The 27,778-nt window shown below is 49.3% G+C and overlaps 3 protein-coding genes across 16 annotated transcripts in view; 1 reads left to right on the top strand and 2 right to left on the bottom strand.

Annotated features, from left to right (window-relative positions):
• The window catches only part of PPIP5K1 (diphosphoinositol pentakisphosphate kinase 1), a 42,819-nt gene extending 40,778 nt beyond the window's left edge, over nt 1-2,041 (bottom strand). For 12 of the 14 annotated variants that reach the window (XM_049613507.1, XM_049613504.1, XM_049613501.1 and 9 more), the window contains exon 1: nt 1,998-2,041. The gene's annotated coding sequence lies outside the window, so the exon portion shown is untranslated. Of the gene's footprint in view, nt 1-739; nt 1,926-1,997 lie in introns of those variants that run through there. The other 2 variants (XM_049613511.1, XM_049613496.1) reach the window with 1 other exon arrangement.
• Nucleotides 2,042-4,460: 2,419 nt separating this feature from the next.
• LOC125909934 (creatine kinase U-type, mitochondrial) lies at nt 4,461-10,538 on the top strand. Its single transcript, XM_049613512.1, has 10 exons — nt 4,461-4,708; nt 5,485-5,769; nt 6,420-6,618; nt 6,822-6,917; nt 7,322-7,543; nt 7,677-7,762; nt 7,882-8,005; nt 9,635-9,769; nt 9,962-10,087; nt 10,300-10,538. Exons 2-10 carry the CDS (start codon nt 5,621-5,623, stop codon nt 10,414-10,416), a joined length of 1,254 nt encoding a protein of 417 aa, XP_049469469.1. The 5' UTR covers nt 4,461-4,708; nt 5,485-5,620; the 3' UTR covers nt 10,417-10,538.
• Nucleotides 10,539-10,741: 203 nt separating this feature from the next.
• STRC (stereocilin) lies at nt 10,742-27,091 on the bottom strand. The gene is made up of 29 exons (XM_049613513.1): nt 26,832-27,091; nt 25,732-26,517; nt 25,616-25,640; nt 23,608-24,862; nt 22,582-22,644; nt 22,374-22,484; nt 22,029-22,195; nt 21,655-21,841; nt 21,408-21,523; nt 21,015-21,147; nt 20,474-20,656; nt 20,153-20,191; nt 19,805-19,972; nt 19,572-19,637; nt 18,987-19,112; nt 18,633-18,691; nt 17,724-17,847; nt 17,500-17,612; nt 15,380-15,515; nt 14,770-14,966; nt 14,485-14,575; nt 14,116-14,272; nt 13,315-13,484; nt 12,556-12,711; nt 12,032-12,174; nt 11,693-11,841; nt 11,332-11,429; nt 11,089-11,236; nt 10,742-10,893 (listed from the first exon to the last, which is right to left on the bottom strand). Exons 1-29 carry the CDS (start codon nt 26,875-26,877, stop codon nt 10,805-10,807), a joined length of 5,301 nt encoding a protein of 1,766 aa, XP_049469470.1. The 5' UTR covers nt 26,878-27,091; the 3' UTR covers nt 10,742-10,804.
• Nucleotides 27,092-27,778: the final 687 nt, after the last annotated feature.

Here is a 27,778-nt window from a genome sequence, read left to right on the forward strand (position 1 = left end):
TATTTGTTTCCAAAAATAAAATTGAGTCACCCAGCAGCAATTTTTCACATTCTCCAAAAGTTCTCAGAAATACTAATGACTCTAATGAACACCACATTCTAAGTAAATGGATCATCTTAACAGATTTATAAAATAGTCTTCAACAATTGCATTTTGTATTTTATTTTAAACCCTTACCATTCCCAGTGGGATTTCCAGCTTTGATTAGAAAATTATTGCTAACCTTTGTATAGACCTTGACCTCCCCAGTCTTTACCATCTGCTTGTCTCCACAGGCCGGTCACAACATTCTCCTTAAGACTTAACATTTCCAGTTGTGTACTGCAGGTCTTATACATATGCTTTATCTTTGAACCCCTTTTTAGTGACCTGACCCAATTTCCACGACCTGTATAGTTTAAGCAGGCAGAATTTTGTTGCACCCTTTATCCTTTATCTGAAGCAGGGGCTTTCCCTCATGTCTAAGATTCCTAACCCTTCACCCTTTTTTTCCACTAAGTCCTTCCTGATTTTCTACTGAATGTATATAGTCATTTTTCCTTAAAATCTTTTACAACTCTATAACAGGGGATGGTAACAGAATGGGGAAGAAGAGTCTGTTCACAGATCCTTTAAGGGGCTAAAGAGATATTATAAAGGCCTAAATTTATAGTTAACAAAGCAAAATGACAAAGCTATGAAATAGCTTTGAATAGCTATGAAATAGCTATGAAATAAGACAGGATTTATTTAAATGTACCTTTGAGAGAAGCTGGGATTTAATATGGTATTCCAAGAGCCATTCCCCTGTTTTCCAGGCCCTTCTTCCCATCCCCCTTTCCTTCAATACTTTGTTGCAAAAGAAAACTTCACACTCTACACTAGGCTAAAGCAATCTCACTCCCAAGGCCGAATCAATGCAAATGACGGAAAAAAGGGAGGATGGGAGGGGAGACGATTAAGTAGGTGAGAAGAGAGGGTGGGGCAGAAGGGAGGGTAAACTGTGTAACTTCTTGATCCCTTAGAATTTAGGGCTGTTTGCAGTAGTCCTCTAATTTCCTTAAACACCATGCACTTAATGGAGGGCACCATTAGTGGTGAAGGGGACACATCAATACAGAGTCCAGGCAGGAATATTTTCAACAGAGTAAAACTCCTCAGGCAACCAACACTAGCTCCTTCTCACCTTCCACAGTGGACCCCTAAATTCTTTCTGGATGCAGCATTTAATCCTTCACACAGACCCTTATTCTGACACGGATGAATTGGGCTGAAGCCCTTGTTCTACCAACTCATACTCCCTTCTTTCCCTAATTTGCAACAATGACTCTCCATGGACCCTCCCCCAACCACTCAAGACACTGCTGCCCCCTCCCCCATCACTGATCAACGAATCCAATTAATAATCCAAGTAATCCTCTCACTCAGTGATTCTCCAACATTAAACTGCCCTCCAAACCCGCAAATGAGTCACCACACTTGGTAACAATTTATATGGAACACTCAATGATCTCCCACAAAGACTGCCTTAGATCAATTCCGTCCTCACATTAGCTCTCTCCAGGGTACCCTCCTCTCTGTAACAACGCCTGCCTGAAGCTGATCCTCTCCAGAGTCGACTCCATTCCACCCCTCCTCACACAGACCTCCCCACCCTGACCCTCTCTCGGGCTGACTCCGCTCCTCACGCAGGACTCCCTCTTCCGCAAATCCTCACACCCCTCTGTTCTCTTGCTGACTCCCTACGGTGTGTCTCCGGTGTGTCTCCTCACACAGCTCCCGGTCACGAATACTGCCCTCCTATGCGACTCCACCAGCCTTCGCCCTCCCCCGCCTTCTCCGCCTTACTCTCCCTACGCAGACATTGAGGCCTCATCGAGGGCCTCCTCCCGAAGCCGCCCCCAGCCGGTACTAACCATGGCCCTCAGCACCTAGCAAGCCCACTCTATCCAGCCCACCCCCTCAGATACCGCCCCCAGCCCCCAGCCACTCCCCCACCGCCCCCGGCCCTCGCTCACCCGCCTCCCTGCGCTCGCGCAGCCGAACCTGCCGGCAGCGACACCTGACAGCAGCCCAATCAAAGCGCTGCTTCCCTGCGGTGTCACCAATCAGCGGAAGGCGCGCACCGGCAACAAAGTCAGGCTGCGTTGGCCCGCACTTCTGCGTGGAGGAGGGTGGCCCCTAGTGGCTATGGGGAGGGAATGCAACCTGATGCTCGCCTTCCTCTGATTTCTGTGTCGCCACAGCCCAGATGCTTGGTCTAGACAGAGACTTTCCAGTGAGACGAAGAGCAGAGAAGAAGCAAGATGCAGAAAAGAGGCACAATTTGTGCCATTGCACGACCTGAGACGAACCAGGTTTTCTGTTTGATTTTTATTTTTTATTTTTTTATTTTTAAAAATTTCTTAATGTTTGTTTTTGTGAGAGATAGAGCGCGATTGGGGGGGGGGGGCAGAGAGAGAGAGAGAGGGAGACACGGAATGTGAAGCAGGCTCCAGGCTCTGAGCTGTCGGCACAGAGCCCAACGCAAGGCTTGAACCCAGGAACAGGGGAGATCATGACCTGAGCCAAAGTCGGATGCTTAACACCCTGAGCCACCCAGGCGCCCCTCTGTTTGATTTTTAAAACATAAGAGGTATGATATACTTAGAGAGCCAATAAATGTTGGTTGAAATGTTAACAGATGTAGAGGAGTGATAAGTAGACTGGAGACAAAAAGAGACAGAGAGAAACAAATCAGAAAGTTAAGGGAAAGAACAAAGACTTATTTATGGAGAAGACAAGAAAATGGATGTACATGGAACACTGGGCAATATGATTCCCATATCCACACTGGTTTGTTCTTTACACCTCCAGCCTTGGAACCAGACAAACCTGGATTTGAGTCCTGGTCTTACCTTTAATAGCTGTGCAGCTTTGGGCAAGTCACTGAACTTCCCTCAGCCTCCATTCCCTCATCTGTAAGAGAGTGTTTTAAAAATCTAATCATATGGTACTGGTTATATGAAAGCATTTTGTATATGTTTCCATTTTTATTATTATCTTTTCATCCTTACTTAGGTTTCCCTAGTCAAGACAATCCCAATTGCCCTGTTTCTCCTCTGCAACCTTAAGGAGCTTACCATTTTTTCAGTCAGGTGCCTCATTATACTAACCCTGAATGAGATAGGGATGATTCTAAGGGTTGTCCCTAAGGGAAATAGATACTTCCCTAGTTCGTGCTCAGGCTCATGTCCTCTCCACCACTCCAGCCCTTCAAACAAGTTATTAAAACATCGTCTAGGTAATTAACTTATCTTCGCACCCTAAAATGTAGACTTCGTGTCTAAAATGTAGACTCAGTCCCTGGTCAACCATTGGAACAATCCAATTAAATGAAATAACACATACAAGAGTTTCTTGTAATTATAAAGTGCTTTATAAATGTTAGTCTTGGTAATTGTTATCATTAAATAAATAAAATACATATACATATCAATTACTTCCTGTATGCCATAGGATAATTTTATAAAATGAGCATTAATACATTATGTGGCTGTCAGTGACTCACAGGGAATAAGAAAAGTACACAAATACACATCTTTTCTCCGAGGAGCTATTACTCAAATTTGGACAACTAGTCTCCAAACTTGAGTGATTTCTCAGGCTGTCTTATTTTTCCTTCTCTAATTCTCTCTTCTTGTTCCCTACCTCTTTAATCTTAGTAACCACCCTCTCAATCAAATAACAACTCTCCTTCATTGGAAGATTATCTCCCTTCTTTATCTGGGTAAATATACACCATTGCAAGTAATTATATTTGCTTGTTCATAACTACTCCTTAACCTAGACAATGAGCCCCCACAACACAGGTAACATTTTCCATCTCTCCAAAAGTGACTCTAACTACAGAATTCTATCAATTCTCTGATAATTGCTCTCTTGCCAGAAGAAGGAATTAAGTGATGGACACAGAAGAGAGGTGGATAGCTTCTAAGGATACAAATGAAGAAGGGAGGAAAAGGAACACAAAGGAAGCCTGAGAGTAATGAAGGGAACGAGAGTATAGGAGTAGAATGGTATCTCATCAGTGGGGCCAGAGGACAATATGAAGGGAATTTCTCTTTCTCAAGTAAGATTTCCAAGTATCTTACTATCACCAAGATGGCTCAGAGAAGGGACTAACACCACCATGTGTACCCAAGCTTAAATGACTTTCCATATGAAGCCCCCACATCTCTATTTTGGCTCTATCATTCATTCTCTTTACTGCCAGGACAAAGGTCAAGTCACACCTAAGTCACACTTTGAGCTGTGGGAACACACCCTCTCAAATCTGAATACATATCTTGGGAGGATAAAGGACAGAAGGCCAGTAGGAATGTACAGATTCCCTGGCCTTGAACACCACTCCCCTTTACACTCTGGAATAAACAGGATTAGGGAGCCAAGAGAGGAAACATTTGTGGTGGTTGGAAACCTGTGCCTGCCTGTTCTGTTCCTACCCGCCGTCATCTTACCACACCCTTCACCTCACCTTACACTCCCCTCCAGCCCAGGAACTGGAAACTACAAAGAGGGGAGAGAAGGGAGAGGAGGAAGAGGAAACTAACAATTCCCTGCCCAATCCCAGGTCTACACCCAGTACAACCAACAGGTAGGCAAGCTTGCAGAGAATACTCAGAGGGAGTCCTGTGAGCAGAAGACAGTCCTGAACCTGGATAAAACACGAGGAAGTAAAAGATCAAAGGTGAAGTAGAAAATGGGGAGGAGGGTGGAGGTGAAAAAAGTTGGGGATCATGAGAAGCGGGGGCAGGACATAGCAGGGCTATGTGGGAGCCAATCGGGAGCAGGGAACACAGCATAAATGGGATAAGAGTTAATGTTCCCCTGGTTGGTCTCAGGGAATCCTTCCACAACCTTGTAAGAATAGCACAGGTGTGGCCGGAGGGCACCTTGGTCCTCTTCCTGGTTCTAAAGCAAAGGTGACCTTGAGCCACCGGGTGTCTTTTCCAGTGTATGCCTCTGTGTGATTTCTCCATTTCTTTCTCTGTTGTCTGTATTTATGCCACGGTTTCTCCCGCTGCCGCCTCCCCTGGGAATATGGAGAGGTTGCTGGGGAAGGCCGAAAACTAGAGAGAGGTTGGGCAATGTCACCCTTTCACACCCACACAGAGTGACGAATCGGGTTTCCGATTAAACCGAGAGGCTTGGGGGAAGGGTGTTAGGCTTTGCGGGTCCCGTCGGGTGCTGTCCTCTACGTGGTGCTGAAATCTGGGCGACCTCAACCCAGGTGGGCCGGCATCCCCGGCCAAAGGTTGCGAAGCTCGGGTCCCCTAATCTACCTGGCGGTGCTTCCCACCTCTGCCCCCGCATACCTAGTGCGGTGGCAGGCGGAAAGGCGGGGCCTGCGTGAGCCCCACCCCTGGAGACTGCGGCTGGGACCTCCCTCCTCCGCCCGCCAGCCGCTACCTCATTGCGCCTCTCCTGCAGTCTGGTTGCTACCGTTTTCCTCTCCTGCTCCAGCTTCCAATCCGGCCCCCATTTCAGCTCCAGCCTCGCACCCAGTTCCAGTCCTCAGTCCTTCTGGTTGCATCCTCCCTCCCTGTTCCTGCCCTGCGCCAGCTCCCACCCCGGGATTCCATAGCCGGACCCTCAAGCCATGGCTGGTCCCTTCTCTCGTCTGCTGTCCGCCCGCCCGGGGCTCAGGCTCCTGGCTTTGGCTGGAGCTGGGTCTCTAGCCGCTGGGTTTCTGCTCCGCCCGGAACCTATAAGGGCCGCCAGTGAACGACGGAGGCTGTATCCCCCGAGGTATCAGTGTCTGAGGCACAGGGGTGGGGGGGTGGGGTGGGGGGAGGTGGCGACGGGAACGAAGATGGGGATGGAGATGAGGACCTGGGCAAAAGAGAAGGGTTATAATCACGAAGGCTCTGGAGTGGAGTGCTGTACAATCTGGAGACCACAGTGGGTTGGGAATGGAAGCCAAAACCATAAGGCTAACGCATTTCTGGGGACCTGTAACCCGCAGTCCCCGCCCCCAAGACCCGCTCTGGCCCTGTGAGTTCTGGCTGCACCCACTCTGCCCAAAGCCCTAACTGAGAAACCAGGAACTATCCTTTTCGCTCTCCTCCATCTCGTTTCCTGCTGTCCCCCCCCCCCATTTCCTGAATTCCCCTCCTTAGTCTTCCCCTCCCCCATCCCAATGTTGTGCTAATGGTAGGAAATAACTGAGCAAATCTGGGGAAATTGTGCCCGCCAGCCAGAGGAAACTAGACCTGTTGGGAAAGAATAGACCCTGAAAGTCCCTAAAGAGATTACTAAGTAAGGTTTAGCCTCCCCCTAATCTCCCCTCCTCCCAAGGAGCAAAGGCAGACATGGCTAACTGGATAGCTCCCAGCTGATTGCACTGGGTCTAGGCCCCCTGTGCTCTCCTCCATGGTTACTGGGTACCCCCTCCCTAGCGCTGAGTACCCAGACCTCCGAAAGCACAACAACTGCATGGCCAGTCACCTGACCCCAGCAGTCTATGCCCGGCTCTGCGACAAGACCACACCCACTGGTTGGACGCTAGATCAGTGTATCCAGACTGGCGTGGACAACCCCGGCCACCCCTTCATCAAGACTGTGGGCATGGTAGCTGGAGATGAGGAGACCTATGAGGTAGGGGGCCCCCAGAGTTTCCCTGGTGACCCAACTCATCTTCCCAGTAATCCCAGCTCCTTCCCCCTAAAGACCCTTCACTTTCCCTTAAGGCTGGACCTTCCATATTCATGTTTTCTGACCCAGTGAAATCAATCCACAACTAAGGCCTGGAAAAGGATTCTCTCTCCTTAACCACCCTCTCCCTCTTAATTCCCCATCAGGTATTTGCTGAGCTGTTTGATCCTGTGATACAAGAGCGACACAATGGATATGACCCTCGAACAATGAAGCATACCACTGATCTGGATGCCAGCAAGGTAGGACAGATATTCTTCTTCTGATTTGCATTGCCTTATATATAGCATTCTGTTTCTCCAATCCTTTCACCTTAATTATTCCTGACTCAGAGTCATTATACTGCCGAGCTTTTAGTTTTGGTTTCTTTGGTTAGATTCTTTGGGGGAAGAATTGTACCTTAAGGAGCTGCAGATATGGAAGGGAGAGGAGAGGAGAGGGTGGGTGAGAATGACTGTACCCCAAAGTGGGCAGTTTGAGGGAGGATTCATAATGCCCTCTTCTGTTGGAGTGCTTGCCCAATGAACTTCTCCTTCCAATGCATGTAGTGAGGACCCCTACAGTCTTTAAGGTCTCTCCTTCCCCAAGGCTCTCTGTTCCCACCCCTGTGTTTCTGTGAGTTATATTAATTTCTCTTATTCCCTAGATCCGTTCTGGCTACTTTGATGAGAGGTATGTATTGTCCTCAAGAGTCAGAACTGGCCGAAGTATCCGGGGACTCAGCCTTCCTCCAGCCTGTACTCGGGCAGAGCGACGAGAGGTGGAACGTGTTGTAGTGGATGCACTGAGTGGCCTGAAGGGTGACCTCGCTGGACGTTACTATCGGCTCAGTGAGATGACAGAGGCTGAACAGCAGCAGCTTATTGATGTGAGGGGCCTTGAGAGGAAGCTGGGTTGAGGAAGCAAATAGAAAGAAGAGTCAGGGGAGGGTGGGTCAGATGAGATAGAGGCCCAGGAGCTACTGTGAAGATTCTTAACTCAAGTCCTTTTACTCCCCTCAGGACCACTTCCTATTTGATAAGCCCGTGTCCCCACTGCTGACTGCAGCAGGAATGGCTCGAGACTGGCCAGATGCTCGTGGAATCTGGTATGAGGCTTACCTTACCTCTCTTTCCCCCATAATCTGTAAATGTCTTTTATTCCTATATCTCTCCCAGTTCTCGCCCTATCTCTTGATCCCTGTCTTTCCCTCTTTACTGCTCTCAGGCACAACAATGAGAAGAGCTTCTTGATCTGGGTGAATGAAGAGGATCATACACGGGTCATCTCCATGGAGAAGGGTGGCAACATGAAGAAAGTGTTTGAAAGATTCTGTCGAGGCCTCAAAGAGGTTGGAGAAGAATGTATAAGGGAACTAGGTGGGAGGACATAAGGAAAAGCTAAGGACTAGACCATATAATTTATCAATCAACCCATGATACTTTTGATAACAAAAGGGATCACCATCAGTCAGTCCAGGACAATATATCAGGACTGTCCAGAGAAAACCAGGATATATGGTCACCTAAGAATAGAAAGAGAAAGAATGTCCTGAATCTAAGGTAGTAAATAAAGTAGTTGTCGGATAAGACAAAGATGGAATAATTGTGTCAATGCCTGAGGTGTGTGGAGTGTGCAGATAAGGAAAAGTTTGAGCCTGGATCAACGTAGGAAGTGAAAGATTGGTGTGTTCATGATTCCAGTGTAACCATCCAGTTCTGAACCAAGGTATTCTGTCATTCTCACTGAAGTATCATGTCTAGGTTTTAAGCTGAGAGCAGGAGGGAGACTAGGGGAAATGGAAGATGGAATGGCTTAAGTCCCAGAATGTGTGGCTCTACTGAATCCTCAATCATATATGGATTAGGACTCCATATTCTATTCTAGATTAGAAATCCCCATAAACCCAGTTTTTATTGTATGTTCTCATATATACAGTTATATTTTGGACTTGGAAAGACAGACAGCTTCTCTTTTTTTAGATTCTAGCTGGGAAGTTTTTATTGTTTTTGGCTAATAACAGATAACATATTCTGATGGTAAGTGGGTAGGGAAGTACTTTTCAAATGATATGCCTCAGGTTTCTCATCTGTAAAATTGGGATAATACGGCTTCCTACATTTTAGGTTGTTGGGGATTAAATGAGATAATGTATGTAAAATACCTGGTGCATAATAAATGTTCAATAAGTGTTAGCTCCTATTATTTTTCTAGATGTAAAGGTTTCCCCTTGTTCAGCATGTAAGATGACCCCCTATGCCGTGTTGTTTTTTTTTTTTCTCTGAACTATAAACAGGGTTCTCTTTACTCATATGAGGTAGTCTTCGCATCCATCCTTCTGGCACACCCCCTGTCTCTTGAACTCTAATAGTCATTTCCATCATTAGGAAGCTCTAGTGAAACAAAACAATCTACCCACACTCCCTTCCCCACCCCCTCATGTATACACATAACTATGAGTCCAGCTCTTCTGGACTGTTTTCACCTTTCTCTCTGCCTTCTCACATGTGCTCTTTCCACAGCTAACAGAAGGCTTTCTTGCCTCTTCCTGTTGCAAAGCCTACACCCTCATTTTATGTGTGAAAGAACCCTTCCAAACTCTAGGCTCATTAGCAAAGCAAAGATAATCTATGCATGCTGAGCTCATTGAATAATCATTCCTTCCTCAGTTCAGTTTACCACCTCCACTCATTTCCCTAGATCATCCTTAGTGCCTTATTCTCTCAAGTGTCTCTTCTTCCACACACAAGATATTTTTCTGTAATCTCACCATTATGGGCTTGCAACATCAAAATTACCTTATACACATGATAATAACAAACGATTCCCCACCCCACCCCCCACACACACAAACAGCAGTGTCATTCTTTCACAGTCCAAATTCCTCATTCTAGACATATTTCTAGAGTTCTTGTAGGTCTGGCTAAGTGAGGGCTCAAATATCCCTGACTTTTCACTAACAGAGCCTTTGTGGACTCAGGTGGAACGGCTGATCCAGGAGCGTGGCTGGGAGTTCATGTGGAATGAGCGTTTGGGATACATCTTGACCTGTCCGTCTAACCTGGGCACTGGACTTCGGGCAGGAGTGCACATCAAACTGCCCCTGCTAAGCAAAGTAAATGAGTTGTGTGGTTAGAGAGGGGTATGAATAAGGAAGGTGGCCTTGTGTGGATGGGAGGGTATGGGCATTTTGGAAAGGAGTCAGACACATTGTGGGTAGAGTATCAGGGGAAAGGGACCAGTCTCAAATAGGACCAGTCTCTGCCCCTAATGGCCCGGCCCCCAATCCCTATCTCCTCTCCTCTAGGATAGCCGCTTCCCAAAGATCCTGGAGAACTTAAGACTCCAAAAGCGTGGCACTGGTGGAGTGGACACAGCTGCCACAGGCAGCGTCTTTGACATCTCTAATTTGGACCGGCTGGGCAAGTCAGAGGTGAGATCCTTAGGGATTACAGTGTGGAAAGGTATAGGTCTGTGGGGGTGGAGATATGACAGTGAGTGGGCCCCAGGAATGTAACAGAATCTGAAATGAAATTCAGGTTGAGTGGGGAGACAATTGGAAATGAGTTCCTAGAGAAGGCAAATCAGTGTTCAAGAAGGAAACTCAAGGGTGGGAAGCAGAGATCAAGGATTAGTGTCCTTCAGGTGGAGCTGGTGCAGCTGGTCATCGATGGAGTAAACTATTTGATTGATTGTGAACGGCGTCTGGAGAGAGGCCAGGATATCCGCATCCCTCCACCTCTCATCCACAATAAGCATTAATTCCCCATCCTCAGGAGATGACTCAAGATCCCCAGGACTTCTGCCCATTCTAATGTGGCCCATTCTACTTGCCCTGGATGCCCCTCCAACTCCCTTCTGTCCTAGTAAAGACTCCTTGCTATGCTCTAGCTGTCTGTGTTATTTCTAATGGTTGGGATGAGGAGGGACTAGCTTTCAGGAAAGGAAAAGAAGCAGTGGGGTTATTTATGATGGAAAGAAGACTCCAGATATGGCATGCCAGGAACACTGATTCTCAGGTGGGTGGAAAGCATTAGCATTTTACCCATATTCCTCATCGGCTTCCTGAGGATAATTAGAATGCATTTCCATTTGCACTTTATTAAAGTTTCTTTCCCAACAATCTTTCTCTTTAACTGTGGAGACAGGTTCAAAGCAGGTTGCCAAGGAAGCAGATGGTCAATGCCATGGCCCAGGAGGGCTGTGACCAGTCCTGAAGGCCCCAGGCTGTGCTTCGACCTATAATGAGACAGAAAATGGGAGGAATATCAAAACTCTGTTCCCCAAGAACCACTGATACATGGAAACTGTCTGCCTAGATCCCTTTGCTTCAGGGGTCTCCCTGAATGGGTTCTGTGAACCAGATAGCATCAAGTTTGGGGTCAGATTCTGGGTCAGGAGTTAGTGGGGCAAGCTGTGCATTTGGGAACTCACCCTGCTGTTCTGGGCTGTCCTTCCCCTCATGCTGGGCCCATGCAACTGCTCGTCGCTGCTCAGGACTCAGAAAGGCCATTTGTTCAGGAGTGACAGCCATAGCCTGAACACTCGTGAGACTAGATAGCTGGGTGGGACTGAACACCACCTGGGGGTGGGAGCAGAAATTAGTACATCCAATATAGCCCCCATTGGGCCCTGGCTCTGTGTGGTCACCTCAGACCCCAGTTCTTAAATACTTACAGCAAATTTAGGAGCAGGGATGACAGAAATAGCAAGAGGGGTAAGGCCCTGGATCTGTTCCTGCAGCAGTGCTGAAAGAGCCAGGTCTGGGATCCCTGCTGTTGAAGCAAGTGGGATGGGCATCCAAACATTGTCTTATACTGGGCTTCCCCCTTCTCTTCAAACCTACAGACTATAGACTTCTCTAACCTCTCCCCAAATACCCGGCCATACACCTTTCCCAACACATCTCCAACCTCTTACCTAAATGCCTTCTCAGACTCCCACCTTAAGAATTCCAGAGCAGTCCTCCACCCAGTCCATCCATGGTAGGGAAACCAACCTCTAACAGCTAGCACCAGCAGTGGCCCAGCCTCCCTACCTGCTATTGTGCCGATTTCAGTGAAGATCTCAGGCCCCCAGTTACTGACTGGACCAAAACCACCCGGCAGCACAAGGAGCTGGGCCAGAACTTCCAGTTGCTCCTCAGAACACTGGAGATGCAGATTGCCCAGGAAGAGAGCTGCTTGGCTGCGGAAGAGTGGAAAGAAAGAAAGTATATTCAGCCACAGTGATAGGGTCCATGGTTATGAGATGGGAGTATAGATGGCTTCAGGTGAGGTCCCTTCCTCCATGGGACCACTCCACCATGGGTCTTCCATCCCCAGTGAGTCCACCTTTACATGAGCACCACCACCCACACATCCCCTCCACAGATGACCTAAATTCCCAACTGCTGATATGCTGTAGCTCCTCTGGCCGAAGTCCACAGAGTGTATAACCCAGTGCAGTCAGATGAAGGAAGTCCAGGTGGCTCACATGCCGGCCACTCTGCCGCAAGAAACTGGAGACCACAACCCGGAGCTGGGATGGAGATGGAGGGCACAGAATAAGGAGAGAAATCACAAGGAATTCATGGGTAAATTCATGGTTGGGGAAGAGACAAGTGCTACTGGATTTTATACTTGTATTATTAAGAACTGATGATCCAATAGCCATGAGGAAGATTGAGGATCCAAAAAAGAGAAGGCCTCAGGGAAGACAGTCAGGAGGGAGTTTTATGTGTCCAGACCTCAAAGTGAATAAATCACAGAGTTCCTAAGGCCACAAGTAGGGGGTATTCTATTTTAATAGAAAGAATGGCCAAGCAGGGTAACAGAAAAAAAATTCTTTAGGTGTTAGGTGACCTAAAGGCCTAGATCTGTGGAATAGAAGTTTGGAAGGTAGGAAAAGGGAAGGTGTTACCTGGATGGAGCTCCAGCCATCTATCTGCCCCAGGGTGCTCAGCACTCCCCAGTCCACTAGGATCAGCTCCTGTAGTTCCCGCTCTCCTAAACCTATTAAGAGCCGACCTAGCTGCAGGATCTGCTCAGGACGGAATCCCCGGGGAGGACCCCACAACTAGGAGAAAGAGGAACAATGTGAGTGGAAAAGCACTGGACTAGGAGTCAGAATGCTTGGTCTTAGTCATGCCTCTGACCTTCGCTGTGAACTCTAGGCAAATCACTTGCCTCTCTGGGTCTTTAGTTTCCTCAACTGTAAAATGAGAGGGTTGGATTAAGGTTCTGACTAAGGTGTTACTGAAAGATGCTAGAGTCTCAGTATAGAAGAATAGCAGATCATAGTCCATGGATTCTAAACCTTATGTGCACCAGACTCACTAGGAGTGCCTGTTGAAATGCTGATCCCCCAGAGCCCTCAGAAGATTCTTCCCCCAAAAAAAGATTCTTCAGTGAGTCTAGCATAGGACCCTGGCACCAGCATTTTAAAAACCTACTCCCTGGATAATTTTGATACACCCTAAAGTTTGGTAACCACTGCCTTCTTCCCTCTGCCCATTGCACTAGCTTCCTTTTCTCCATATTCATCCTCTCTGACTTCCTACTCAGGATCCACTCTCATTCTTTCATCTCCTATTTCCTCCACTTTTCCCCAGCTATCCACTCCCTTGTGTCTCATACCACACCCAACCAGCTTCCTCATGTTGGCCCCTCCATCCCTAACCTGTTTTGCCTTGCCCATAGCTGCCCGTAGTTCCTCAGGCCCAAGTCCTGGGTCTCCTGCGAATAATTCCAGGCAGTCCTCAAAGTCTGAGAGCTCCATCCCTGCAATCTGGGTTGCTGACCAGGCTGCTGGGAATGTCCCTCGTATATCTGCACAATTTGGCACAGGTTCTGAAGGGGGAAGGCAGGCACAGGGGGTCAGTGTAGAATTAAACTATGCCCACAGAAATATCTATAGGTGGAATGACCCCTCCAACCTTTGGAGGATAGGGTAACATAGACAGTATGGGCCAAAGGATTACTATAGTATGAGAATTACAGGACTCAAGGGATATTAGAACAAGTGACTAAAAAGGATAAGTCCCTCATTGTATAAATGGAAGGCTGAAGGGGTTGCCTAGGGATTTAATGGCAGGTCTAGATCAGAACTCAGGTCTCACTAGCATCTCCCTCCTACATCCTAAGCATCTTCCCAGCAGACAGCACCATACTCTAGCATAGAGCCAAGCTTAGAGTGGGTCAGCTGCTAATATGGATAAGAGAACAGGAAAAGGTAAGTCCTGGGCTAATAATGTAATGAGTTATAAATGTCCAGAGCTATAGAACCCTAGAACCAGAAAAGACCTTGAAAATTATCCCTCTAACCACTATGGTTTATAGATGAGAAAACCCAAGCCCAGAGAGCAGAAGGTGTGCAAATCTGCTCAAAGGGCACAGCATACCTAGAGCCCGACTTCTGTCTACATTTCTGGATACTCTTTCCTATACACCCTGATAGACATGAATATTTGGGTAGTTTCACCTGGGAGATCTTCTGCAGTGGGCCGTACAACCCCAGCTACCAAGGCAGCTTTCTTGGAAGCAAGCTGTGGTCTTCCACATAGCTGTCCAACTCTGCTCTGCTCCCAACTCTGCTGCTTCTCTAGGAGCCGCTCCAGAGTCTCTTGGCCCAAGGCCTCCTGTGTGAGATGGTAGATGGAGGGTGGGGAGACCTGGGCAGGTCAGGGCCAGCTGCTGCAGCTATAATTTTAAAGTCCTATCTCTTTTTAGCAGTTTCCCCCAGATTCAGGCTTCACATCCCTTGCCCTCAGTCTCCTTGCTCTTAGCTCCCCAAAGCCAGCTCACCAGTCCCCTCTCTGCTCTTACTCCCTCCCTTGTTCCTTCACCTCACCCTGGGGATCAAGGAAATAGCTTCAGTAGACAGAGTGAGTACTAGGCGTCCAGCTTGCTCTACTTCACCCTGGCTCCACAACTCTGGCTTCCTGGGGGACAGGAAGAAGATCAGGGGCTGGGATGCTGAGACAACTGTGAGGGAAAGGAAGGGGAAAAGAGGACATGGGGACTCAGGGCTCCAAGGGACCTTGTGTATATTTATTCAATGATCTGCCACTGATGATGGTGGTTAAGAGAGTGGGTATAGGATGAGTCAGAATTAGAAGTTCCCGAAGGTTCATACCCAAGAGCAGGCTCCTGTGACAAGAGCCATCCCAGCTCTGTGGCAAATGGCTCTCCTAGGCAGAAGCCCTGCAGCTGATTGAGTTGGCCCAGCAGGATCGGTAGGGGGATCCGTCGTGTACTCTCTATCCCCAGGAATCCAACCAAGGGGCCCAATGTCTCCAGCACTTCCCTTGAGACTGTTGTCTCCTTTGGAGCCTGGAGGGGGCATCAGGCCTTGGGACAATGCATCTCTGACTCAGAGGACCAGATTCTTTGATCAAGACACCAAAACCTTTGATTTTCCCTCCCTCCAGCTCCCAACTCAAGACCCTACGATGTTCACTGCCATTGTTTACTTTCTTAAATAATGAGCCCAGATAGGAACAGGCAGAAAGGCTAGGAGTTGGAATCCAAGGGATTTCTTGGACTCTAAGGAATGTGGACAAAAAATATGAACCTAGAGATAGGTTGGGATGGAACCTAGAGATATATCTAGGGGCTAGGGCCTTCTGGACAAGAACCTTTTTGGCAACAAAAGTGTGGGGCTAGGCCTAGAAGATAGAGAGCATTGTCTGAGAGGTAAAAATTGTCCAGGCAGCAGTTCCGAGTCTGGTACGTTGGACTCTTACCAACTTTTGTAGTGCCCTCTCTGCCAGGGCCACCCGGTGGAGTGGGGTCAGTGCCAGCAGCTGCTCTGGAGCTCCTCGTACCAGCCCCACCACCAACATAATAGATTCATTGGACAGTCTATCCATCAACCGGACCCTATAGCAATTTGACAACAGGGGCATTCAGAAATGAGTCCTGTTGAGAAGGGATAACAGAATGCCACATTGCCTAGACAAGAGGTAACATCAGACCAAACCCTATGGCCCTGGACAGGATCTGATATTAAACTGCCCCAGATGCAATTCCCTTCATAGTGTTTAAAAGGAGAGAACAAAAGGAGTGCCATATTTCTAGTCTTCCTCAGGAAAAATGACAAATGACCCTACCTTATCTAATGGAATCAAAAGTCCCAAATATTAAATATCTTTAAAATTTCTCCCCATTTGGGGCACCTGGGTGGTTCAGTTGGTTAAGCGTCTGACTCTTGAATTCAGCTCACGTCATGATCTCATGGTCTATGAGTTCGAGCCCCTCGTTAGGCTCTATGCTAACAGTGTGGAGTCTGCTTGGGATTCTGTCTCCCTCTCTCTCTTCCCCTCCCCCACTTGCTCTCTATCTCTCTCTCAAAACAAATAAAAATAAACTTTAAAAAAATCCCCCCCCCCCCCATGTTATAGATTAGAAAACCAGCTCACAGAGATGGTGGGATCTTACTCCCAAGTCCTTTTTTCCACAGGGTCACCCTTCCTCTACTTTTTGTGGGGAAGTCCTCTCTCATTTGCATAGTGCTGCACAATTTACCAAGCCCTTTTATAGTATTCTCTTATTTGAACCTTATGACAAAACTTTGGGGTAAGACAGGTATTTTTCTTTTTTAAAATTTTTTTTTTTCAACGTTTTTTATTTATTTTTGGGACAGAGAGAGACAGAGCATGAACGGGGGAGGGGCAGAGAGAGAGGGAGACACAGAATCGGAAACAGGCTCCAGGCTCCGAGCCATCAGCCCAGAGCCTGACGCGGGGCTCGAACTCACGGACCGCGAGATCGTGACCTGGCTGAAGTCGGAAGGACAGGTATTTTTCTTATTCCTCTTTCATAGATGGGGAACTCAGGTTTTCCAACTCATGGTCTAGAAACTTATCTAGGTCCTTAGGATTCTAAATTATCTCCAAGAACCAATAAATTTAAATAGATTTCAATGGCTTTTTTAAAAGCCCTTTTGTCCAGGTTTCAGAAGTGTATTCTATCTAGGGCTGCCAATTCTGGAACTGGAACTAGGCTGCATAGCACAAAAGCCAAAATCTGTGGAAAGGCCTATAAAAATGTAAGGATGGAATCAACTGCTTTACCATCACCTCATCCCTAGGAAGACTAATACTAGCCTTTTCCTACTCTAACTTACAGTTCAGATGGCAATGGGGCAGATGGGGGCAAAATGAGAAAGGAAGCCTGGGAGAGAGATACTCATAAAACTCCTAGAGTCTCTGTGTTAAGAGGACCCTTACATTCATGAATTTTCTCTCCCCACAACCCTTATCCATACTTAAATGTGCTCTACAACATTCCTGCAATGAGACCATTCGGCCCAGGCTTGAATAGCTCTGATGTTGGGAATTTGCTACATCAGTTTTCCTTGTATTTTTCAAATCTGATTTTTACTCATTGGTCATTGTGATGCCCAATGGAGCCATTCAGAAACATGCTAATCTATTTTCTATTTGATAGCCTTAGGAGTATTTAAAGGCATTTATCATGTTTCATACACGCTCTTTCTGTACTCCACTGAACACACTGACAACATGGTGGCTTAAGCAGACTATAATCTTCTAGGGTGAGTTGGACCATTGACTCCCTCAGTTCAGATACTCTATCTCTATTAATGTGGCCTAGGTTATACTATGATTGTTTGGCAGCCCACATCATAGTGTTGCCCACCATTAGCTGTCCTATGTTGGGGTCATGTTCTGGGAGCCAGTCAAAACATAGAGCAACTTTGAGTAGAATCCTCTGCTTTGGGCTATAACTGATGGCAGAGGACCACCAGACAGAAAACTTCCACCTTAGGGCATTTCCTAAGGGCAGACCTTCTACCCCAGGTTGAGACGTCTAGGGATCCAGTGTCTCCAGTTGTAGCACTTACGGTAAATCCAAGAGTAGCCTGGTGTCTAGCCCACTCAGTTCTGGCCCCATGGTTGCCAGCTCTGGCTCTGGCATTGTCATCCTCCGCTGTAGCTCCACCCAGATACAGGCTCTCTGTAGGATAGGATGGGGAAACAGGTCAGAATAGAGCTAAGCATAGGGGCCAGATTCGGTACCCAGGATCCCTGCCTCCCTGCTCCACTAATGTTTAAGCACCCCTCTCACCAGACTCCCTCGAACTCCAGTGGGCAGCTGATAGATCATGTGCACTACTTCAAGGAAGTTTGCCATTGAGTTGATCTGCTGCAGAAACTCACACGACATGCCCCCTGCCAGGGTGCCCAGAGCCCTGTAGGTATGTGAGTGGGTAGATGCTCATTCAACACATGCTGTGGTCTGTCTGCTCCTTGATACTGATACTCTCAACACAAGTACAGAATTCATTTATGGTAATTTACAGTTTGAGAAATGGCTTTCCATAGAAAACCACAACATCATCACTGTTTATCAGAGAGGAAAATAAACGTTCACAGACGTCAAGGGATATTCCGAACATCATTCTATTAAAAATGTGGTAAACTGAGCGTAGAGCTATATCTTTAGATTCTGAAGCCCATGATTCCTTTACTGTGGGTGAAAGGAAAGTGATACTTACTTGTTCCTGTTTATTGCTGCATGGCCAGTAGCTCTGAGGTCACCTTGGATTAAACTAACAACAGCAAATATCTATTGGGAGATTTCACTGGGCCAGGAACTATATTAAGTACTTTATATGCCTTACCTCATGTAATCTTCACAACCACATCCTATGAGGTAGGTACTATTGTAATTCTCCTTCCACAGAAGAAAAAAACTGAAGCTTAGAGGATTAAATGACTTGCTCAAGGCCATGAATAGGTCTCAGGGCTGGGACCTGAATCCAGGTGTTCTGAATCCCTTAAACTAGTCAGGATAGGTGTGGTGCTATGGGAAGGCAAGAGAGTAAAGGGAGGAGGAGCCAAGAGAAGGCCCACACGCTGGGACTATGCATCATCCATCCTCGCATGTCCCATTGCATATCATATGGGGCCTGGCACATGGGAAGTCTCAAAAAATGTTAGTTGAATTAAATTCTGCTCAACACAAGTTACTCACTGCAGATTCCTAAGTGTCAGGTTGGTGGGCACCTGCATCTTCTTCCAGAGAAACTGAGCCTACAGGAGAAAGAAAGAGGAGCAGCCCCCCAGCAGAGATATTGCCCAAGGACCTAAGATGCTTTGGACCTAGCCCTCCCTCCCCACCCTGTGGATCCACCAGCCTCCTACTCTCCCAAATGTACACTCCTCTCTTGGAGATGGGGGGGGGGGGGGAAGTAAGGGGGAGGGAGAAGGAATAAAGCAAAGCAAGTCACATTATAAAGGATGCTGGAGATAATGTGACCAATCTAGGGCTGACAGATAAAAGAGGTGGAACATAGAGGATAGTTCTGGAGTAAGTGAGGAGAATTACCTGCTGCTCAGACCAGGGCAGCTCCCGGTAGCGCCTTCGGTTAGCCAGAAGAGCCGCAGAGTCCAGCTGTAGCAGCTTTAGTGGGAGCAGGGGAAGCAGGCAGTCTGGCCAGGTGGTGGGGATGGGCTGCTGGTGAGGATGTGTGTAGCAGAGTAATGATAGGTAAGAGGGGCATCATGGGGGTGGGAAGGGACCAAAACTAGGGAAAGGGTGGATGGCATGTGCCACTATAGCAACACACACCAGAGAGCCCTCACAATGAAGGTGGATGTGGTCAAGTATTGCTGCTATTCAGGCACCTGATGAACTGATCTCCCTCAGACTCTCTGAGCTTTGCTCTCTTTATCTGAAAGCAGGTTCGTTGGCCTGGAAGATTTCTCAGACCCTTCTGGTTTTGACATTATAGGACAGTGTGGGTCATGCTGTCATGTAACTGGAACTGGGGAGAGCTGCTAATGTCTTGGTGTAAACAGAGTCAACTTGGATGCTCAGGGCCACTGCAGGGAGAGTATAGGAGGCAGCACCAGTCATATGAAACTACCCGGGGACATGGAGAGGAGCTTAGTTGGGAGATCCCACACGTACCTGACCAGGGATACACACAGCTGCACTGGCACCTGTTGTACCTATGTTTTTAACGCCGTCTTTCACCTGCATGAGAATCAGCAGTGTGTGTGTGTGTGTGTGTGTGTGTGTGTGTGTGTGTGTGTAAGGAAGTGGGGAGGTATGGGAGGCCTTCCCTGGCCACAGGGAAGATGCCCTCCTCTTAACCAGAGCCCACATCCCTGAATGTCTCATCCTCCCTGCTACTCTCATACCCGAAAGGTCTGCAGCAATGCTGCAGTCTGGCAAGCTGAGAGGCGTGACAGTTCAGGGGCCAGGCAGGAACAGGCCCCAACCAGAACTCGCCTAGGGATGGCCTGGAGTGTCTGGGAGCTGAGGCCTGGCAGCAGAGGGTGCAAGGAGCAGAGTTCCTCCAGGGACAGCTGGGGAGCAAGAGAGACAAGAGTCCTGAAGAAGAGAAGCAGGGTGGTTGGGAAGACAACAATCACAGTACAGCAAGGCAGCAGGTCTGAGGAACTGAGAGGGAAGAAGGGGCAGATGTGAGAGCCAAGGAAAGGGGGACAGGGACCTCTGAGGGACATTGAGAAGTTGTTGCTACTCACATCATGCCTAGGGAGGAGCCGTCCAAGCAGTAAGACAGCCTAAGGTGGGATGGGATGAAACAACAGCACTCAAGTCCTGGTAGCCAGGTTTTATGCAGGTCCCTAGGACCTACCCTTTAAAACTTCTAGTTTCCTTGATACCACCCCAGTGACTAGCCTGGCTCTGGGCTCTTCTTGATCTGAAGAAGGGGGATGAGGGAGTCCTCCTTGGGACAGAGAAAAAGGAGGCTCCAGAGAAGCTGGTGGTATCCCTGAATGTCATTCCCTTGAGTGGGGTTCCTGGGGTTGGAAGGTGGATGTTAGAGAGTGAGACAGGCCCACCTGGGCTGGTGTGACACTGGTGCCCTGCAGGGCAGGAAGCATGGCTCTAAGCTGGGGCTCTGACAGCTCCTGCAGGAAACGGAGGCCCAGCTGAGGGAAGAGAGGGGCCCAGACCCGCAGCTCCCGGGGGCTCAGCACAGCTCCTCCAGATGAGCGCAATACCCCCAGAAGTTCATATGCCACCTGTAACCAAAGAAAGTTTGGGACTGGGGAGAAAAGACAAGTGAACCTTAAACTTCCTCTCTAATCCCACATCTGGATTTCCCAGGGCCTGGGCTAGGGTTTAGAACCAAAGATGGGACACGAACAGATAGGGTTTAAGATGTCAAAGGGTATGTTTGGGGTGTCATAGACCAAACGGCATTGGGTCAGGAAGAGGTGGTAACAGATAAGGATGACCACGAAATAAGGAACAGAGATAGTAGAGGTCAGGGGAGGGCTGGCACTGTTGTGCTCAAGCTTGATTGAGATGACTGAGCATGTCATCCACACAGACCCAAGGAAAGCCTGGACTCTTGTAGGCCTGTGCCAAGGGGCTCACCCGTCCTTGTGGGCTGAGGGTCCCGTTGGCCGCACATTCCAGCAGCCCCCGTTCTACTGGCCCCAGTGGATCACTCAAGGGTACCAGGCTCTGCAGCTCCTCAGGGCTCAGGAAACAGGCGAGGGACCCCAGCCTGAGAAGGGCATGAAGCTGGCCTTCATGTGGTCACTGAAGCTGGCACTAAGGTAGGGATCGTGTAGGTATATGGAGTAGGCACTCTGCTAAACTAGGAAATATGGGTACCATAGATAGGCCTCTGTCCTGGAGTCCTATACTGCCTGTGGCTGCTGCCTACCTTTTTGACCCTTCCTTCCTAGGCCCCCAACCCACCATGGCAGCTGCACTAGCCTCTCTCCCAATTTGGCTTTGATCACTGATCCCACAACTGCTCACCTGCGCACCTGCTCTTCTCCGTCCTGGACACTCTGGTTCACCAGGCTTCGTAGCACATGCCGGGCATGCCCTGGCCCAAGACCTGCTGCTGGCCAACTATCCTCCAGGGCCTGGATCTGAGGTGAGGAGGGTCAGCTCATGTTGGGTCACTGTGGGACACTTGTGGGGAGAAGCTCACCAGGAGACATACTACTGACTCCTGTTCCACCTAGGAGAAGATGGGCTAGTCAAGAAAATCATGTCATACCTGGTGAGGGCTGAGCTGCAGAAAGTTCTCCAGAGGGAGGTGGGGGAGCAGGGGCAACACTGCCCACAGTAGCTCCTGGGACCAGGCGGGCACTTCCCCAAACAGGTCAGGGGCCAGCAGTCGCTTTGCAAGAGCTTCCTTCTGTTCAGGCCTCATTCCTGGGCTGTAATCTCGGATGGCAGCCAGTCTGGGGAGAGAAATGGGTATTAACCTTTGGCCCCTGTTGTCCCCCTCACAGTCTGAAGCCCTACTATCATGGACAAGAAGGAGACTCTCCCTAATTTTAACAGAGAGGATTTCAAGAAGGGGCTGCTATAGGCTGATGGGGTTGGCTGACCCTGACAGGATCAGAAGGAGTGGTGTGGGGTCCTTACACACTGTCATTGGCCAACAAGGATGGTGGGAAGCGCATCAGGTCAGAGACAGCCAAGAAGGGGATGAGCGGTGACAGGTCAATGAAGAGCTGGGAGGTGAGGCGTGGGTACTGCTGGAGCAACAAGGCTGTCAGGCGACCCAGGGCCTGCTCCTCAGATGGTGGCACCTGTGAGGGCATAGGAATGGATGCTGGCTCTGGAGATGCTCAGTATTATCGCCATCTCCTTTTGAGCTTCTCCTTCCACTGGGGAAGCCCTCTGCACACCAGGTTCCAGGTGCTCTTGATTCCCAGATGTCTCCCTCCATCCTCCCCCCCCCCCCCCCCACCTGCCCTCTATACCCACCTGAAGCTGGGCCCAGGAGCGGTGCATGAGCGTCAGGAAGCCCTGAGCAGCCTCCCTCTCTGCTGAAAGCACCAGCTGCTGGAGATTTTCTGGTGGCATGTGCAGGTATGCCTGGGAGTAGGAGGTTAAAGTGGGCATGGCCTCACTGGGCAGAGACCTCATGCCACAGTTGTTACCCATTCCATCCATGTACCCCTCCATTTGTTACCTGCACTAGAATCTGCAGGGCCCAAACACTCTTCTCCCTCTGGAGCAGATCCCATAGCACAGGCTGGTGGGGAGACAGACAAGATACCAAGAGCTGTCTCCTCTGTCCTCCTGAAGATTCCCCAGGCACTCCAAGTCCACTTGCTATATGCTTGTCCTTCATCTGAAGCTTGTATGTGTGTCTCATCAGATACTAAATTCCATTAAACCAGGATGATGTCTCAAACTTCTCCTGTACCCTTTTCTATGCTAGGTCCATTGTTGGCTCAATAAATACTTGTAGATCCAAACCAAAACTATGAATCTGTATAATCCCATTTCACTGGACACAGGACTTGAGAAAGGTGGGCCCTAACATGGAGTAAGGAATCTTTACATATGCTACATAACCTAGCAAAGTGCCTTTCATATAACGGGGCACCCAATGAATGAATTATGGTAGCCCCTTCACTCTACAGAGAAGGAACAGAAGTCCAGAAAATCTGAGTTAAATTATTTTCCTATTACCACACTAATGTGTGACATAGTTGAACCCAGAACTCAAGTCTTCTGATTTCTGGTTGCCCTGAACTATTCTCATTTCTGTCTTATCTTCCTATATTCGCCAGCCTTCTCACTCTCTAGGGACAGAGTCAGATCCCTCCAACTTGATACCTTTCCTTTCTGGAGCAGAAAGGGGGAGAGTCAAAGAGTTAGAAAGAATAATGAGATAACGTCTAGTGCACGTTTATGTGTCATGCTATATACATAAGCCCACAGCATGTATAATCTTATGTAATCCTTACAGGTACCCGAAAAAAGTGGCACGGTTACTCTCCCTCATTTATAAGTGAAAAAAATGTTGCTCAGAGAGGTTAAATCACTTGTCCAAGGTTGATCACAGAACTAAGATCTGAACTCAGGCCTGTCTGACTCCAGAGCTGTGTGCTTAAAACACTATACTATACTACTACCTCTCAGTATTAGAGAATTTGTTTGGAGGCCCTTCCCTCTGTTCCAGGGGCTTTAACCTTGGCAGATTACTCACACTGAAGCAGGACAGCAGCTCCATCTTGTTTATACCAGAGCTGGGGCTGGCAGTGGGTTCAAAGCCCAGCGGGGTCCACTGCTCCTCCTGTTCCAGGTACTCCCCAACTGTCCGCAGCACACTGCGCCGGCCCTCTGGGCGGAAGGCATCCCAGAAGGAGCAGTTGTCTGGGAGACTGGAGAGCATCAGGGCCTGACCCAGCATCCCCTGGGCCTCAGTCCCCCCAGCCCCTGGACCCAGAAGAAAGGTCAGCAGGCGCAGGAGATAGTGTAGGCGTGTGGAGTGGGCAAGGGCTGGTACAGAGGACTGACAACGTGGCAATTGGGATAGCATGCCAAGCAGGAAGGGGGCTGGGGCCAGACACAGTGGGGATGGTCCCAGTGGTGGCAGAGAGGGCAGAAGAGGGCCCAGTAGCCCCTCTAGGAAGCAAGTGTCATTGCCCCCACGACTTATCCTGCACTGGCCTGCTAGCCAAGGCCAGAAGGGCACAAGCGCTTCATACATGGTGTCATTGGCACAGACCATCATCAGGAAGCTGCCCCCATCTGGGCAGCGTTCCCCACAAGGTCCAATGTGGCAGGGTGGGAAGGCAGTGGCATCTGGGGTAGGGCCCTGGCACACATGCTGAACCCAAGCCTGATTGCTGGGGGGCACAGCCTGCAGACCCGCCTCTCCACACAGCCGCTCAGCCCACAGGGTCTCATTCTCCAAGAAGCAGCCCCAGAAGATCTCTGGGGTGAGGGGAACAGAAGGCAGTCCTTCAGGACAGCTGGTGGGGGGTGGGAGAAGACCAGCACAGAGCCGCTTTACCAGACGGCGATTGGGGCCAGACAAGGCTGAAAAGGAGAGGTTGTTACATATTGCCTCCAGGAACTGATCAGGAAACTGGTCATGGCAGGCCTGTAGCCAGCCTTGGGCACCTGGTGCCCATGAGACTGCATACCACACAGCTGTCTGGCAGATGGCAATGGTGCTGGGAGGGGGCTGCGGGGTGGCAGGCTTGGCGTGCTGGCAGAGCAAGTGGATGGAGAAGTTGGAAATGCTGTAGGGTGGTGCTGGACCTGAGTGGTTCTCGCAGAGGGCCTCCACAGAGATGGCTCGCTGTTGGCGAGGGCTGATGTGGGCTGAGAGCTGGGAAGCCCTGGGCAGAGGCACACCTGTGCTCAGACAGTGGAGGAGGGCAGGGGGTGGGGGTGGCAATCCAGACAGAAAGCCCAGCGCCTGGACATCCCAGGAAAGGTTGTGCCGGATGCCCCTGGAGGGAGGGCAGGAGGGAGGAGTAGGCATCACCTGGTCAGTTTAACCTTTAGTTGAACATTCTGACCCTGGCCCAGAGCCCTGCATGGGGGGATGGCAAGCATAGGCTTTTCCAAAAGGTCCCTGGGAGTATAGGTGTTACTGGTTTAAATACTGGGATGGTGGGAGCAGGAGAAAGATCTGTCCTGCCAAGGCACAAAATCATCTAGGAGCAGCCCAGCTGGAGTCCCTTCTGTCCACCTGGCTCCCTTCTTTCTCCTTTCTTCATATACTTTTAGGTAGCTTAAATACAACCTTTGGTTGACCTCACATCAGGAAATCTGCCCTGCAACTGAGTAAGTCTAACAGTGCTCTGACATTGTTGTACTGAAACAGTAAAGATGGAGGAATCCAGTCTTATCCTTTCTTTCCATGCCCCAGCTTTATTAGGTAACATTATTAAGCACTATGTGCAAGACAGTTCTGAGTGGCTTGCACATAGAGCATCAACCCATTCAATCCCTTTCAACAACTCTGTGGTTGTTAATATTATCTATGTTTTATAAGAAGGGAAACTGAGGCATGAGAATGAGAATGTAACTACCCCAAGGTCACTTGGCTAGGTAAACAGAGCTAGGACACCAACCCAGACAGTCATGCTCGAAAACCACTAAACAATGCCCTCCCATCAGTCTCCTCCTCCATTCTGCAGGCTGACAACTTTCCAGGCCCACTCCCTCAGAACTCCTCTCCTGGTAAGAGAGTTACTTACCATAAAAGCAGCTGTTGAAGGTTGCCTAGGAGGGAAAAGAGTACGGAAGAGGACTACCCCAATCTCCCCCCTTCTTTGTCCTGCCACAGCCCAGCCCCGAACCCAGCAGCACTCACCTCCCTGGCACTGCCCATTGGCATCAGGCTCTGGTTGCCCCAGAATGGAAAAGACCTCATCCTGTAGGGAGTCAGTGACACGGAGAAGCCCCTCCTGGAAGGCAGCATAGAGGGGGGCCCCCACTGTGCGCAGCAGACCTCCCCAAAGAGCCTCCTCAGAGCCTGGCTCCCCTACTGGGGTGAGCAAACCCAACAGACCCTGTAAAAAGTGGGGGGCTGGCTCCCTCCCATTGAGGCCTGTGGCATTTGTGGGGTCCACACTGGACTGCACCTGTACCAGGGCCTGCCATCGTGTACCCTCTAACAAGAGCAGCAGAGAAGGCAACCAGTCAGCCACCAGGACGCAGTCAGAGGGCCCATCACGGGTGCATGGGGGCCGGGTAGGGGTTGGGGGCCCCACAGGAACTAAGGCTCCTAGCAACACCTCTGCGAGTCCACCCAGCACACCTGCCTGGTGCCCCAGGAAGTCCCGGGGGGTCTGCTCCTGTCCCAGCAGTGCCAGAACATCCCCTAGTAGACCTAGCATTGGCTCCCAGTCTGGGCTGCCTCTCAGTGTCACTAGGAAGTCGTGGAGCCGGAGGGCAGGGGGCTGGAGAGGTGGGGGCTCCCCCACAGGTCCCTCCCCCATTCTCCCAGGCCCAAAGGAAGAAGAAATGTTGGCCAGGAATGCAGAGAACTGTGAGCGGCTGAGGGACCCCTGAGGAGCTTGGTCCATTGTGGAGAGCAATGACTTCAGGAGGGAGAGACCAGGGTCCAGGGACTGAATCCCAGTAGGGACCAGAATCACTGTAAGAAGAGAAACCAGAGGTCACTAAAGGGGAAGAGCCTAGAACCCAATTCGGTCCTGCCCGGAGCCCAGTCCTAGCTTGGATCTAAAGATGAGGCGACAAGGATGGCAAGCTGAGTCCCTTTACTGAATACTACTGAATACTTACTATAGTAAGTCTTGGCCTGCTTTCTTAACCCTCATTTTCTCCCTTAGCTCCAGTCTCTGACCATTTTCCTTTATCTTTTATAGAAACCGGTTAATCTCTGCATTCTTAAGTCTCTTTTCAGCAACCATCCCCTTCATCCCCAGCCCTGCTCACTGTTCATCTCACCTGCACAGGACAGCGGCAGCAGCAGGGCCCAGAGGCTCAGAGCCATGTTTCCAGGTGAGCACTGGTAAGAGGTGAATTCTGGTTATTCTCACCTTGTATGCAATAGCCAGGTGAGGGCAGAGCACTGCAGGCAGCCTGAGTTGCCACTGACACTGTAGTGTGGTCTTTCAGGGAACAATATCTGTAACCTGACAGCAGGTTTGTCACCTGAGCCACTGAATACCTGATCCTTTGGCTTTGGAGAAAGGTGTGCTTCTGTGAGAGGGACCAGTGATAGGGGATCCCGGGGGCGGGGGGGGGGGGCCTCAGAGGAGCCCAGGGAAATAACTTCAGTTAAGAGCCAGGATGCAGATAGCAGTGGGCAGAAATAGAGGTGGAGACCTGGAGACCAGGGTATAATGTGGTAGGGAGGGGGGCTGCAGAAAAATGTAAGAAAGTATAGAGGGTACAAAGGAGTTAAAAGCAAGTAGGATTTGAAGGCATCAAGGAACAAAGGGGGCCCAGAGAAAGGAACTGGGCAGCCAGGTATGAACAGAGAAGAGAAACAAAGACAAATGTCTGGTCCAATGACAGAGCATTCAGGAAGAGCAGAGCCACTTTTGACTCAGTACCTAGAACCACAAAATGCTAAGAATGGGAGAGGACTTCAGAGGTTACAGAGACCAAACCTCTCATTTTATGGATGTGCAACTTGCTCATTGGGCCATTCAAATATTTGTGTTTGCCCTGTGGTCCTCTTCCTGTGGCCTAGGTGAATGCTCTGTAGAAAATTCTGAGCTGAGAAAAGAGATAAGCCAGATTAAATCACTGTGCAAGGGGGCTACTTCCCACATGGACACACACACGCATGCCCACATGTGCATGTATTCATGCAAATACAAAGAAAGAGAGTACTGCTCACAGATCAGAGAGATCCCATAAAAAATACTCTGGTCTGGTCAAGGTGA

This window comes from Panthera uncia (genome assembly GCF_023721935.1).
Source record: "Panthera uncia isolate 11264 chromosome B3 unlocalized genomic scaffold, Puncia_PCG_1.0 HiC_scaffold_1, whole genome shotgun sequence".
In the NCBI taxonomy this organism is placed as follows: domain Eukaryota; kingdom Metazoa; phylum Chordata; class Mammalia; order Carnivora; family Felidae; genus Panthera; species Panthera uncia.

What these genes read in the sequence shown, in the direction of transcription:
- STRC (XM_049613513.1), bottom strand. Translation starts at nt 26,877, where the DNA reads ATGGCTCTGAGCCTCTGGGCCCTGCTGCTGCCGCTGTCCTGTGCAG. An exon ending in CTGACACTTAGGAATCTGCA is followed by an intron (nt 17,848 to 18,632) that starts GTGAGTAACTTG and finishes ACATACCTACAG; the next exon opens with GGCTCTGGGCACCCTGGCAG. An exon ending in AGGCTACTCTTGGATTTACC is followed by an intron (nt 15,516 to 17,499) that starts GTAAGTGCTACA and finishes AAATTGCTATAG; the next exon opens with GGTCCGGTTGATGGATAGAC.
- LOC125909934 (XM_049613512.1), top strand. Translation starts at nt 5,621, where the DNA reads ATGGCTGGTCCCTTCTCTCGTCTGCTGTCCGCCCGCCCGGGGCTCAGG. An exon ending in TCTGTCGAGGCCTCAAAGAG is followed by an intron (nt 8,006 to 9,634) that starts GTTGGAGAAGAA and finishes TTGTGGACTCAG; the next exon opens with GTGGAACGGCTGATCCAGGA. An exon ending in AACTGCCCCTGCTAAGCAAA is followed by an intron (nt 9,770 to 9,961) that starts GTAAATGAGTTG and finishes CCTCTCCTCTAG; the next exon opens with GATAGCCGCTTCCCAAAGAT.